Source organism: Mobula hypostoma, chromosome 8 (assembly GCF_963921235.1).
Source record: "Mobula hypostoma chromosome 8, sMobHyp1.1, whole genome shotgun sequence".
Lineage (NCBI taxonomy): Eukaryota > Metazoa > Chordata > Chondrichthyes > Myliobatiformes > Myliobatidae > Mobula > Mobula hypostoma.
In genome coordinates, this window is record NC_086104.1 from 148957590 (window position 1) to 148972516 (window position 14927).

Genomic DNA, 14927 nt, shown 5'->3' on the forward strand with positions numbered 1-14927 from the left:
CTTCATTCAATTGGTCATATGGTGCATTCAGCCCATCAGGAAAGGTGGCGTCGCTGTTGTTGACACAAAATTATGTGGGGTATAGATGGGGTAAATGCAAGCGATCTTTTCCCAGAGAATGGGCAAGACTTAAACCAGAGGTTATAAGTTAAGGGTGAAAGGTGAAATATTTAGGGGGAACTGCTTCACTCAGAGGGTAGTGCAAGTTTGGAGTGAGCTGCCAGCTAAGTGGTGGAAGCAGGTTCGATTGCAACATTTAAGAAACGTTTGTAAAGTATATGGAGGAGAGGGGAATGGAGGGCGATGGTCCAGGTGCAGGTTGCTGGAACTAGGCAGAATAACGGTTCGGAATTGACTAGACGGGTTGTGGTGATATCACGTGTAAGAACGTGATTGGACAGAGTTCGGAGCATACGCAGAAATGACAGAATGATCTAGAATGTTAAAAACGTGGTTGCTGTTGCAAATAAAAGTTCTAGTTTTAATTCTTCCAGATTATGGTTTGTTCTTACTAACCCACGGTACGTATAAAGAACACAACACAGGATGAGGGATCTGTTTGTGCTGTAGCAGTCTAAAACACCAACTGTGGTTCTTCGCTGCCAAGGCAGTACAACTGCCATCACAGGAAGATGCTGATGTCATTTGTTTTGGTAAGTGGTTCAATGTGTGGGGTAGTTCTACTATACTAACACATCCAAGTCTGAAATTGTCATTAAGATTTATATTTTTATAAAGTTCAAACTAAATTTAATATCAAAGTACATATACTGACCTGATACTCATTTTCTTGTAGGCATTCACAGTAAATGCAAAGAAACACAATAGAATCAATGAAAAACCACACATAATGAAGATGGACAAACAACCGATGTGCAATAGACAACAAATTGCAAATACAAAAATAATAAATAAATAAGCAATAAGTATCAAGAACATAAGTTGTGAGTTCTTAAAAGTGAGTCCATACTGTGGAATCAGTTGAGTGTCGGGGTGAGTAAAGTTACCCCCTCTGGTTCAAAAGCCTGATGGTCGATGGGTAATAGCTGTTCCTGAACCTGGTGGAGTGGGATGATGATTTTACAATAAATTCCATAGATATTGCTTTGCCTCATTTGCATTCTCTAAATACATCAGATAGGATTTCGTCTCACTGTTAATGTTGTGGGTTCTTGTTTGTGGCATTGGGAATGCCATTTTCCCATTAATTTCCAAAGGTTGATTTCAGACTAACCAACCCAAGTAGGTACACCACTGAATTCAAAGTCAGTTCTTCCAAGGCAATCTCTGGGGATCTATCACAGATGGGGAATGGGTGTCCAGTGGGATGGGTAGTGTGTAATTTGTGGGGTTCACAGGTCTATTCTGTGCTCCTGCCACATGACTTCCACATTCTCAGTGCCACCCGAGCACTGCTCCCTGCAAGCTGTGCAAGAGTGTGGCTACGTAGTAGCCGAAGTGCTCCCACGTACCTAGACTTTGTGCCGTGTAGCTAGAAAATGTTTACGAAATGTTTGTTTGTTGTATTGCATTTTTGATGGATTCTAGATCATGGTCTCTGGGGACTTTGCTATTAGTTGCATAGAGGGTGGTGGGGTTGATGCTGTTGCTGGAGCAATTGGGGAGGGGAGGGATGTTGCATTTGCTGCTGCTTGAGCATGGGAGGGGGTGGCTTCGGGGCTCTAACATTTTTTTCTGTCATTCATCCTTTGAGGTCTTGTTTCATGGATGTCTGTGAAGAGTAAGAATTTCAGATTGTATACTGTATATATTCTGATATTAAATTGAACTATTGAACCCTTTAATTAATAAATAAAACCAAAAGTATGTGATTTTCATTCTGAATATCCATAGTATGCATATTACAAAACAAAAAAAAATTAAAGTGCTGTGCAGTTTTCAGAACATGTAAAAATTTCCTGCTCAGAGCAATGGTTGGTCCACGCAGCTGTAAAAAAAAAGTAGTGAGTGTGTTTACTGCAATACTGTAAGTTGAAGTGGATTATGAGAAAATATTTCGTGTATTTAATCTGCAGTGCGAATATTTTATTCTAAATTGTTTTTTAATCAGCTTTTAGAAAAAGATGGATTAATAAAGTAAACACTTAGAAGGAAAATACATTTGATTAATCTCTTTAATAAAATAATAAGGGTGGTGGCATTGTGGTACAAAAAGCTTTCAACAGGCATCTACCATTTAAAAGCTAAATCAAGTCCAATTTCGTCAAGCATTAGAGTAAGGAAATGAAAGATTGAATAAGGGACCAAACCAGTAAAGGGGGCAAAATTACACTGTCTTCAAGATTCAGTTATTTGCAAGGTCAAGTGTCTTTTTTATTTCAATCTATCTACCAGGTCTTTTTTTCCCCCAACATGTTGAAGCCTAACCACTAATAGAAAATTTTTCCTTAATACTCTCGTATTGTGAAGTGGGAAATAGCTGCTCAAGTGATAAAATTCCAATTTATATATACTAGCCTGCAGGTCACCCTTGTGACATGAAGCCATGAGAGCAGGTGGGGACAGTTGTATGAGCAGCTGGTGCATATCCCAAGTCCTGGTTGCGCTACTACTGACTCCAGGCAGACAATCTCTGGAGAGTATTGATGATGGCTGGGGTGTCCTGTCTTGCAAATGACAATCCACTTCTATAGAAATATCTGCAAACAATCATTGTCATGGGAAGACCATGATTGCTTATACGACACAGCACATAACAAAAGAATGCCTCAAAATTATGAGTTTTCATTACAAGGCCTAGACTCAGGTAATCAGTATAAAAAAGATTCAACACACATCGGCAACTTTGATGTGTGTTGCTTGAATTTCCAGCATCTGCAGAATTCCTCGTGTTTACATTTTTAAAGAAGATTCAATCTCCTTTTATTTTAATGTTTCCCTTGTCACTTTAATTCAAAAATGGCACAACAGAAGAAAATGACAATCTCTCTAACAACTGAATTTTTAAATCATCATTGTCCACTTTGTGCCAAGAGTACTTCACATTGTTAATATCTGGAGGGAACTGGCCGTATGTAGTTTCCACCTGGGCGACAGTGACCAGCACATTGAAACAAATGCCATCTGTCTTCCCGGTGATTCCACCGCTGTGTTGCAACCCCAAGATACCATGAGTTTTCACCTTGACCTGCGAATCCCTCAAGCACTCCTTGATCAGTCTGTAGATGGCGACTTCTACACTGCAGGATAGATCAGCCGAGGAGGAACCACAGACTGTCACGGGGAAATGGGGATGGCTTTGATTGTTGGTCAGCAGCCACAGTTCATTGCTTTTGTTGAGAAAGGCAGATACTACTCGGTGACACACAACTGAGCAGGGCAACTCAACAGGCATAGTCACTGGATGAGAAGCTTTCTCTTTGTGCTTGACAGCAAATGAAATCAAATTTAAGATGTCTCTGGCTCTCAGGGGAAGTGGTGACACTCTGTCCCACCATCTTGCCTGCAAGGATTCCGCATCACTCTCTGATGTAGTCTTCAAGTTCCCTCCTAGAAATAAACATTGCTGAATATCAGCATTGGACTCATCAAATAAAATAACACCCAATACAAAATTTTTGTTGAAGTTACTAGAGGAGTAAATTCAAAATCTGAGAGTGATTAACTGCTATGAAACCTCTGTGAATAATACATTTTTAGATAAAATTACCTCTGTAAAGCTAACATTGATGTTTCTTTAGAACCATGAACATAACACAAAAAATAAATTACAGGTTGAATACCCCTTATCTGAAATTCCAAAATCCGAAAACTTCTGAAATCAGATTTTTTGACATGACATCACAAATTGAAAATTTCACAAGATGCTAGGAAGGTTCTCAGGCGATGCACAGGTCTTTGTGCATCACAGGCAGTTCTGAGAAGTGACCTCACAAATATAATGAACAGAAATGAAAGAAAAATAGAAAAACACTGAATAAGGCAAATAATGAAGATCTCGATCGTGTATCAGAGGACTGAACGGATGCGGATCGTGAAACAAGCAAAGACCTATCATGACCAACTGAAAATTGAAGGTAATTGTGAATATTCAGCAGGCTGGTTGCAGAAATTTAAGAAAACATTCAAATTTTTAAAACATCTGCTGATCACAAAAATTTAACACCAGAACAAGTATACGATGCTGTTTGTTTTTATACCTTACATAATGGCATTACATTTTTAAAGGGTAGGTGTTGAAAATCTAACACCAGAAGAAATGCTGTTTTTATACCTTACATTAAACCAAAAAAAGCAAATACAGTGTACTGCAACACACATCAAAGTTGCTGGTGAACGCAGCAGGCCAAGCAGCATCTATAGGAAGAGGCGCAGTCGACGTTTCAGGACGAAGGGTCTCGGCCTGAAACGTCGACTGCGCCTCTTCCTATAGATGCTGCTTGGCCTGCTGCGTTCACCAGCAACTTTGATGTGTGTTGCTTGAATTTCCAGCATCTGCAGAATTCCTGTTGTTTGCGTTTAAATACAGTGTACTGTAACCTTTTAATCAAAACACAGCATTGTAGGTGGAGACTGAAAGCATGCTGCTGTTCAACAGCTGACTGAGGAATTCTCCTGATGCTGTTGTGCTGCTTTTGTTACCCTGCACACTTTATAATTATGCAATGTAATAATTTTTACTGTTAACTACATGTGTGATGAACACTGTAAGACAAAAACTGTTTACTTGCAGCACATAAATTCAAAGTTGGAAATGATAGCAATTCCAAACTATCTTATAATAGATTTCAAAATCTGAAAAAATCCAAAATCCAAAACACTTCTGGCCCCAAGCATTTCAGATAAGGGGATACTCAACCTGTACATTGAGTTACAGGTGACTTTTACAAATGTTGTCCACTGAATGAACCATTTCATTGACATTAGTTCCTCATTTTTTATTTAGGAAAGTCCACAACACTAAGGTCTCAAAAGCCAAATCCATAATACTTAGATTTTTGAAAGAATAATTCAGATTCTTAATTGCACAATCCGTCGACACCAGTTCTGACATAAAAAGGAATCAGCATGTAAACAACATGCCTTAAAATTAGTGTTTGATATGTTACAAAATACCAATTTACAAAAAAAATTCCCGTCAAAATATACCCAGTGTATACGTTCCAAAATAAACAATTCAGGACTGCAGTCATTACTTTGTACTCTCGCTCATCACAGTACGACAGCCACTTTAACTCCCATCACTCCCACCTTCACCAAAAAGGGAAATGCGCACCTGTAACTCTTGCCAGGAAAACAAAACGGATCCATCGTGGACCTCTTTCCTCCACACTCAGCAGAGTGTAGGGCTCACATTCCAAACCAGTTTCCTCTTGAACTTCCCTCTTCACGGCCTCAATGATGGTTTCATTCTGTTCCATCCTCCCTGCTGGCAGGTACCACTTGCCATAACATTCTTGTTTTGCCTCCTGCATCATCACCACTTCTTTCTGCATGTTTGGACAGAAGTCGCAAGGACTGTAAATTTAGCATTTGGGAGAAAGGTGGTCCATATAATTTTTAACAAAAATTACACCTTTGCCATCATTAATGTATGATTGGACTCGCCCAGGTCCAACATATAACACAGCAGGGCAGACTCATCTTGGGAGTAGCCATCGAATCTCGGACTTGAATCACAGGAAAAACACAGCTCAGCAAGCAAAGAGAATATACACATTCACGTGCGCGCACACACACTTAAGAACATCGCTAAACACCAGTGAATTAACCATATTAAAGAAAGAAAGTTAAAAATCCTTAGCTTTATTTGTCACCTATATATTGAAACATCCAATGAAATGCATCATCTGCGTCAATGACCAACAGAGGCAGAAGATGACCAATAGAAGGGAGAAGGCAGGAGTTTGGGGGAAATGGATCAGCCATGATGAAATGGTAGAGCAGACTGGATGGTTGGAGAATGTGTTGGAGACCGCCTGCAAGTGTCAGCATGTTTCCGGCACCAACGTTATCATGCTCACAACTTACTAACTCGAACCCTCTGTATTAGGAATGTGGGAGGAAACCAGAGCATCCAGAGGAAAGCCATGCGGTCACAGGAAAACACTGTCCTTCCAGACAGTGGTGGAATTGAACCTGGAATGCTGGCATTGTAAAGCGCCATGCTAACCATTACACTACCTTGCTGCCCACAGAAGAGAAGACATATGCAACTGAAACCACATTAAAGATCACCATGAATTGCTAACTAACTTGCAGATATGTTCACATCAGTGGAGTGGCAGCACTGCATTATATCATTAATTAAGCATCGTGGTAACATTCTTGTAATTAAAAATAACTAGAACTACAACTAAACCAGTTTATCACATTCACTGAATTTTTAGTAGCTTGGACCGGCTCCTTTATCCAAATATTGGCCCCACTTTACTCTTAAAATTGCCTATCTATGATGTCTGTTTTGCCCTTGTTGTAGCACTTTGCTTAGATCATGTGGTAATGCATGTGACTGACCAAAGTTGGTTAGGTTATTGATCTGATATGTTAACTATTTTGTTCTCTACAGGTGTTGCTTTACCTGCTGAGTTTTTCTAACACTTCAAAGTTCAAAGTAAATTCATTATCAAGGTATGTGTATGTCACCATATACTACCCTGAGATTCATTTTCTTGCTGGCATTCACAGAACAAAGAAATACTACAGAATCACAAAGACTGACAAACTGTGCAATAACATAAACATAATAATAAAATATAAATAAGTTAAAAAAAAAGCAAATAATACCGAGAACACGAGTTGTAGCGTCCTTGAAAGTATCAATAGGCTGTGGAATCAGTTCGGTGTTGAGGTGAGTGAAGTTAGCCACACTGGTTTAGGAGCCTGATAGTTGTTGAGGGGTGATAACTGTTCGTGATCCTGGTGATGTGGGACCTAAAGGTTTCTGTACCTCCTTCTCGATGGCAGCGAGAAGAAAGCTGGGCCTGAATGGTGGGAGCCCTTGATGATGGATGCTGTTTTCTTGTGGCAGTGCTCCTTGTAGATATACTTAGTGGTGGGGAGGGCTTTTCCTGTGATGGACCGGGCTATACCCACCACTTTTTACAAGCTTTACTGTTCCTGGGCACTGGTGTTTCCATAACAGGCTGTGATGCAACCCGTTATTATGTTCTCCAAAGAAGTTTGTCAAAGTTGTAGATGACATGCCAAATCTGCGCAAACTTCCTAGAAAGTAAAGGTACTGCCATGCCTTTCTTGTGTACTGGCCCCAGGGCAGATCTCCTGATATGATAACACTAAGGAATTTAAAGTTATTGACTCTCTCCACCTCCCATCCCCCAATGAGGACTTCCCCTAATAAAGGAGTGCAGAACCAAATGTTTTTAAAAGTTCTTCTATTGCCCATCCCTTTACTAAACTTACACCTTGAATGTAAAAACAAAATCTCTCAATAACAGGGAGACAGAAGCAGGTTAAGGAAGTGAGCTGAAAATCTTGAGAAAGTTTCTAAAAGGATATTGTGTCAAAAGATCTACCAGCAGGAAGAGCAAAGTGGCACTAATCTTATTTCAGGGGTTCCCAACCTTTTTTATTCCATGCACCCCTATCATTAACTGAAGGGTCCATGGTTTCCAGGTTGGGCACCCCTGCCCTATATCGTCTAATTGCACAGCAAGGGTCATAGTCCTGGACTAGTTTCCTCACTAGCCAATTCCAACACATTTGGCTCCCGGGAGTAGATGATGTAGCTGGCTTACCTGCTCATTTAGTATTATTGCAGCAACGATGTAACAGACAGTTTTCCGCACGATTACAGGTACCACTTCATCCAGTGGGGAGTCATAGTTCTGTACCTCCATGCCTTCTCCTTTCAAAAGGAGCTGCAGCTGATTTTCAATCAGATCCATCTCTTAATAAAAAAAAATGCATTTCAAAATGTAAAAAAAAATCAAGGAAACAAAAAGTAGGCACGTTAAATATATATAGCAGTTACTGAATTGCAGTGGGTAGTTGAAACTACCCAATGCATCACTGGCAGCAGCCTAGCCGCCATCAAGGACATATGTACAGAACGGTGCAGAAAAGGCTAGCAATGTCATGAAGCATCCCACCCACCCTGCTTATCCCATTCCCATCAGGGAAGAGGCTACACAACATCCACACCAGAACTACTATTCAAAAACAGTCACAACCACCCAAGCTGTCGGACTGATCAACCCCAACCAGCCTAATGGAGGTGCTTAAGTATACCCACCCCACCATCACTACATACATACACATCACCTAGCATCACTTTATGTACATAAAACAGTCTATGTATAGAACAGTTACTTGTACATTGTGTTTATATTTATATTCATTGTGTTTTATTTCCATTTTTATGCTGCATCGGATCGGGAGTAACAATCATTTTGTTCTCCTTACACTCGTGTAATGACAGATGACCATAAACTATCTTGTTTTAAGAGACAACATTGGTTCTTGAAATTAATTGGTAATTGAAGGAAGTTTCTTGAATTACAAAAAAATCCTACAGAAGAAGGTTAGGTAACATGTTGGGAGTCACATAGCACAGTAACAGGCCCTTTGGTCCAACTGGTCCCATTTTCCAGGGTTTGGTCCATATCCCTCTGACTCCTTCCAATCCACATACCCAAGTAACTTTCAAATGTTGTTAATATACCTGTCTCAACCATTTCCTTTGGCAGCTTCTACCATTCACTGATTGCTCTCTTGATGAAAAAATTGGCGCTCATGTTCAGAATCAGTCAGGTTTAATACCACTGGCATATGGCATGAAGTTTGTTGTTATGCTGCAGCAGTACAGTGCAATACATAATAAAACTAAATTACAGTTAAGTATATACATTAAGTTACATTAAATAAGTAGTGCAAAAAAGAGAAAAAGCAGTGTTCATGGGGTTCTTAAATTTCTGTTCTCACACCGTAAACAGATATCGATATGTGTAACTAGGGGGCCGTGCACAATCCGGATCTGATGGAGACAACCGTGAGAAGCGCAGAGGAACATCTGGAATAACTTCTGAAATGCCCGCTTTGCTGCCGTTGCTACTGTGCAATCGAGAATCTCAGAGGGGAAGGCCTCAAATCCTCGGCTTTGCCTATTGCCTGTTGCCAGGGCCGGGGTCGAAGCGCTCAGCAGAGATGGTGCTCGGAGGTTCGGAGTTTTTCAGACGGACTTGGAGTCAAACTGTGGTCGGATGCTTCCAGTATGCTGCACCGGCAAGTTGGCGGCGCTGGAGGTTCACCGTCTGCGTGAGATGATGGGACTTTCGAGAGACTTTGAGACTTTTACTGTGCCATGGTCTGTTCTTATCAAATTACGGTATTGCTTTGCACTGTTGTAACCATGTGTTATAATTATGTGGTTTGTGTTAGTTTTTAAGTCAGTTTGTCATGTGTTTCTGTGATATCATTCTGGAAAAACATTTTATCATTTCTTAATGCATGCATTACTAAATGACAATAAAAGAGGACTGCGTGTCCTCATAATCAATGAATAAAATAAACCTTGGCCCACTAATCCTGATGATTTTATGCACTCCTATAACTTCACTTCTCACTCCTGCACTCCAATGACAAAACATCCACACCTACTCAACCTCTCTCCAAAACTCAGTCCCTTGAGCCCTGGTTAACATCCTTGTAAATCTCCCCTGCTCCATTTTCATTGTAATGGCATCTTTCCTATAACAGGGTGACCAAAACTGAATAATATTCTAAATGCAGCTTACCAACACCCTGTACAACTGCAACATAACATTCCAACTTCAGTACTCAGTGCCCTGACTAAAGGCCAGTGTACTAAAAACCTCCTTCGCCACCCTGTTTACATGCAACGCCACTTTCAAGGAACCACGTACTTGCACTAGCAGGTAACTCTGCTCTGCACCATTCTCCAGGGTCCTACCATTCACTGTGAAAATCCATCTTTCCAAAATGCAATACCTCACATTTTCAGAATTAAACTCCATTTGCCATTCTTTGGCTCAGTTACCCAAGCTGTTAAAAATCCCTCTGTAAATCCTATAACCACCTTCACTGTCAATGCCACCTATTTTAGTGTTCAGCAAATCTACTAATTTTATTGATAGGATTACCGGTAAGATGGTGGTGCATTTGACCACAGTGGCCTCTCGGGGGCAGTTTTCGTTTTAAAATGCCTTTCTATGATTGTAAGACTATACTGGACTCTAAGAACAATGGGCACAGCAGGTCTACCGCATCAGTCATCTGTTCGTTGTTTGGAGCTGCTGGCTAGGGTGAAGGAGCTGGCAAATGGGCCGGGAGAAGGTGAAGCTGGCGGACTGTAACCGTGAGCGACTGTTTTGGATGTTTCTCTTGTGATCTCAAGACTTGTCAGACATTGATAATGCAAATGCCACAGGCCTGTTTCCTTTGTATGGTGGCGAAACAGGCGGTCTGCGTTCACCAGCAACTTTGATGTGTGTTGGTCGTAGCAAGGACTAGGCCACAAGCTGGCTTGCCTACTGCTGGAGTCCAGGTGAGATGATGCTTGAGGGAGTGCAGCCTGGAGTCCATGCTTGGTTGGGAGCTGGCCTCTCCTGTCAGTGCTGCCCTCTGCTATTCCACCAGTGGAACGACAGGCTGGATTGCCAGGAGCTGTACCATCGATTTGCATGTCGCTCACGGGCTTGGACTATACATGTGTTTTCTTGCATAACGATGTCTGTCTTTTTGCTCTCTCTCACTATGTTAAACGTATATTATGCATCTTGGCCCCAGAGGAACGCCGTCTCATTTGACTGTATCCATGTATGCTCTGAATGATAATTAAACTTGATCTGATTAGATAATTCCTTGTAATTCTCATGCAAATTATTGCAAAGGATCTAGCAGCTGAGCCTTGGAGAACATCATTATCACAGGCTTCCAGGCTGAAAAACAATCTTCCGCCATTACCCTCTGCTTCCTACCATCAAATTTTGTATTGTATCTCCTCTTTTCCCATGTGATTTAACTTTTCATAGCACCCCATGTATCATGTGGACTCTTACCACAGAACTCCTGAAGTCCATAGAGACCACATCTGCCACCTTACTCTAATTGATCTTCTTGTCCTTTCCAAATGGTTGTACACCTTATCCCTCAGAACCCTCTCTGATAACTTACTTGTCAATAGTCCTCTGGTTTTCTTTGTGGCCCTTCTTAAATAAAGGCACTATGTTAGTTACCCTCCAATCTTCTGGCCCTTCTCTAATGTTGATGCATACATCTCAGCCAGGGCTCCTGCAATTACTGCTCTAGCTTCCCACAGAGTCCTTGGCTAAACCTGATCCGGCCCTGGAGATTTACCTTCATATGTTTTAAGACATTCAATTCATGCTCATTTTAAAGACGGGTACTCAGCCGGAGCCTGACTTCCTTTTATACCTGCAAATTTTAAAACTCTGCAGACTCCTCACTTCTGCTGCTAAGAGGCAGGGTCTCAAAAAAACAGCAAGCTCTAATCTGCAAAACAAGTCTTAAAGCAAGTTGTGAATTACCTGATCTCAGTTGGACATCAGTTTGGCCCTAGAACTGGACTGAATGTCTTGATTGCAGGGAGGGAAATATCCTCAGGATCCTAGCTCCAGACCATTAGCCAACATGAACCAGTGTCTGTAAAAGAAAAGAAAACTGGATTAAAATGAAGTTCAAAGTTCAAATTTATTATCAAGGTACAAAAACAGGTATGTCACCAGAAGAATCAGAATCAGGTTTATTATCACCGGCATGTGACGTGAAACTTGTTAACTTAGCAGCAGCAGTTCAATGCAATACACAATCTAGCAGAGAGAGAGAAAAAATAAATAAAATAAAACATAAACAAACAAGTAAATCATTTACATATATTGAATAGATTTAAAAGAATGTGCAAAAACTGAAATACTGTGTATTATAATGTCCATTTAGGAATCGGAGAGCAGAGGGGAAGAAGCTGTTCCTGAATCGCTGAGTGTGTGCCTTCAGGCTTCTGTATCTCCTACCTGATGGTAACAGTGAGAAAAGGGCATGCCCTGGGTGCTGGAGGTCCTTAATAACGGATGCTGCCTTTCTGAGACACCGCTCCCTAAAGGTGTCCTGGGTACTTTGTAGGCTAGTACACATGATAGAGCTGACTAAATTTACAACCTTCTGCAGCTTCTTTCAGTGCTGTGCAGTAGCCCCTCCATACCAGACAGTGATGCAGCCTGTCAGAATGCTCTCCATGGTACAACTATAGAAGTTTTTGAGTGTATTTGTTGACATGCCAATCTCTTCAAACTCCTAATAAAGTATAGCCGCTGTCTTGCCTTCTTTATAACTACATATGCTACCCTTAGATTCTAGGGGACATTCACAGTAGAACAAAAAAATACAATAGGATCAGTGAAAATGAGACACAAAGACTGACAATCAATGTGCAAAAGACAAACTGCAAACACAAAAGAAAAATTTAAACAAATATATTGAGATCATGAGTTGTAGAGGTTTTGAAAGTGAGCCCATAGGAATCATACTACCACCAATATGAACTGACTCAAAACTGCATAGAAAGCATCTCATCCAATTACATCATGGCTTGGTAGGGCTCTGCCCAAAACTGCAAGCAACAGCAGAGTTGTGGACACAGTTCAGCACATCATGGAAACCAGCTTCCTCTCCATGCATTCTATCTGTACTTGCTGCGGTCTTCGTAAGGCAGCCATCAAAATCACAGACCACACCCACTCTAGACATTTGCTCATCTGCCTCCTCCCATTGAGCAGGAGATAATGAAAGATCATTCAGTCTGCTTCACCATTCCATCATGGGTGATTTAATATCCCCTTCAACATCATTCTCCTGCCTTCTCCACATAACCTTTGACGCCCTCACTAATCAAGAACCTACTGACCTCTGCTTTAAATATAGCCAATGACTTGGTCTCCAATCCCATTTACCTCTGATTGAACCATATCCCCCTAAACCTTTCCTATCCTTGTAGGAAAGTCAGTTCAGTTTGTTCTCTGTCTTAATCTCAGTCGTCCCATAAGAAATAGGAGTAGAGTTAGGTCTTTCAGCCCATCATGGCTATTCCAACATTCGCTCTTGGCTGATTTATTTTCCTTCTCAACCCCATTCTCCTGCCTTCTCCCGGAAATCTTTGATGCCCTTATCAATTAAGTACCTATCCGTTAGTCTTGTGAGACCGTGGATCTGTGCCTGGAAAGTCTTCACTCTCCAGGGCACAGGCCTAGGCAAGGTTGTATGGAAGATCAGCAGTTGCCCATGCTGCAAGTCTCCCCTCTCCACGACACCAATGTTGTCCAAGGGAAGGGCATTACGACCCATACAGCTTGGCACCAGTGTCATCGCAGAGCAATGTGTGGTTAAGTGCCTTGCTCAAGGACACAATATGTTCCTTCAGCTGGGGCTCAAACTCACAACCTTCAGGTAGCTAGTCCAATGCCTTAACCACTTGGCCACGTGCCCATTAAGTACCTATCAATCTTCGCTTTAAATATACCCAATGACTTGGCCTCCAAAGCCATCTGTCACAATGAATTCCACAGATTCACCACCCTTTGGCTAAAGAAATTTTCCCCCATCCCTGTTTTAAATGAACGTCCTTCTGTTCTGAGGCTGTGCTCTTCAGTCCTAGACTCCCCCATTACAGAAAGCATCCTTTCCATGTCCACACTATCTAGACCTTTCATATACCACAGTACATACGATCAGGCTCAAAGACTTCTATCCTGCTCCTATGAGACTTCGAACTGCCTCCAGTTTAAGATGGACTCTTGACCTCACAATCTGCATCATCATGGCTTTGCAATTTATTGCCTGACTGTAACTTCTCTCTAACCGTAATACTTTTTTCTGCATTCTGTAACTGTTTTCCACTGCACTGTGACTGTAATGAACTGATCTGTATGGAGTGCACTCAAAACAAAGCTTTTCGCTATGCCCCAGTACACTTGACAATATAAAGCATCTTACAGCAGCCTTTTGAGGCAATGTAATCCTCATACAGGGTAATAGCTCTCTTTATAACCTCAAAAACTCTCGCTTATCTACCAAGATAGGTGTGCGATTTACTTATGTACTTATTGACACACAGCCCTTCTCTCCTCCAACCCCACCCCTTCGCTCTTACACTCCACTCTCCACCCCCACATTCCTCCATCCCCACTCCTTCACACACCGTTCTCCACATTCACCCCATCCTCCATCTCCCTTACCCTTCCTATCCCATCCTCCACCTTCATCCCTCTTCCCTCCCCATCCCAACCTCCACCTTCATCCCTCTTCCCTCCCCTTCCCATCCTCCACCTTCGTCCCTCTTCCCACCCCATCCCATCCTCCACCTTCGTCCCTCTTCCCACCCCATCCCACCCTCCACCTCACTCTCTTTCCTCACCATTTCCCAGCAAAGCTCCGGTACAGCCCAGACCCTGCTGTCAAGGGACACGGGAACGGAAAAAGCCACTGTCCGCTTCCCGGAGCCGCCATAACGTCATGACGTCTTCCGCGTCTGTGACCTAAACGGAGCGCAAGTCGTCACTGGTTAATTCAAATGTCAATCAAAACCAGATTACCGCCTCCTATTGAGTCATTCTCTTCGGGGGGGGGGGGGGGGTGCGTCCAGCAATCGATCTTCCCTAGGCGTAGGTGTTGAAAATATATGGCTAGCTAGCAGGACAGATCAGAGGGCTTGTCTACTGAGTCCTTATGGGTGGAGCTGAGAAACAGGAAAGGTATGGCCACATTAGTGGGATTGTATTACAGACCACCCAATAGTCAACGAGACTTGGAAGAGCAAATCTGCAGAGAGACAGCAGACAACTGCATGAAACATAAAGTTGTGGTGGTAGGGGATTTTAATTTTCCATACATTGATTGGGACTCCCGTACTGTTAGGGGTTTAGATGGTTTAGAGTTTGTAAAATGTGTTCAGGAAAGTTTTCTAAATCAGTATA

General features: G+C 41.9%; 1 protein-coding gene across 1 annotated transcript; it reads right to left on the reverse strand.

Moving 5' to 3' along the window:
• Positions 1 to 740: 740 nt before the first annotated feature.
• nudt18 (nudix (nucleoside diphosphate linked moiety X)-type motif 18) lies at positions 741 to 14471 on the reverse strand. The gene is made up of 5 exons (XM_063055326.1): positions 14369 to 14471; positions 11490 to 11604; positions 7719 to 7870; positions 5237 to 5450; positions 741 to 3510 (listed from the first exon to the last, which is right to left on the reverse strand). The coding sequence occupies exons 3-5, from the start codon at positions 7866 to 7868 to the stop codon at positions 2909 to 2911; spliced, it is 966 nt and encodes a 321-aa protein (XP_062911396.1). The 5' UTR covers positions 7869 to 7870; positions 11490 to 11604; positions 14369 to 14471; the 3' UTR covers positions 741 to 2908.
• Positions 14472 to 14927: the final 456 nt, after the last annotated feature.

Bases quoted from the DNA above. Each gene is read 5' to 3' on its own strand.
- nudt18 (XM_063055326.1), bottom strand. From the start codon at position 7,868: ATGGATCTGATTGAAAATCAGCTGCAGCTCCTTTTGAAAGGAGAAGGC. The intron at 5,451-7,718 runs GTAAGCCAGCTA...CCAAACATGCAG, and splicing joins CAATAATACTAAATGAGCAG to AAAGAAGTGGTGATGATGCA. The intron at 3,511-5,236 runs GTGCGCATTTCC...GTTTATTTCTAG, and splicing joins TTTCCTGGCAAGAGTTACAG to GAGGGAACTTGAAGACTACA.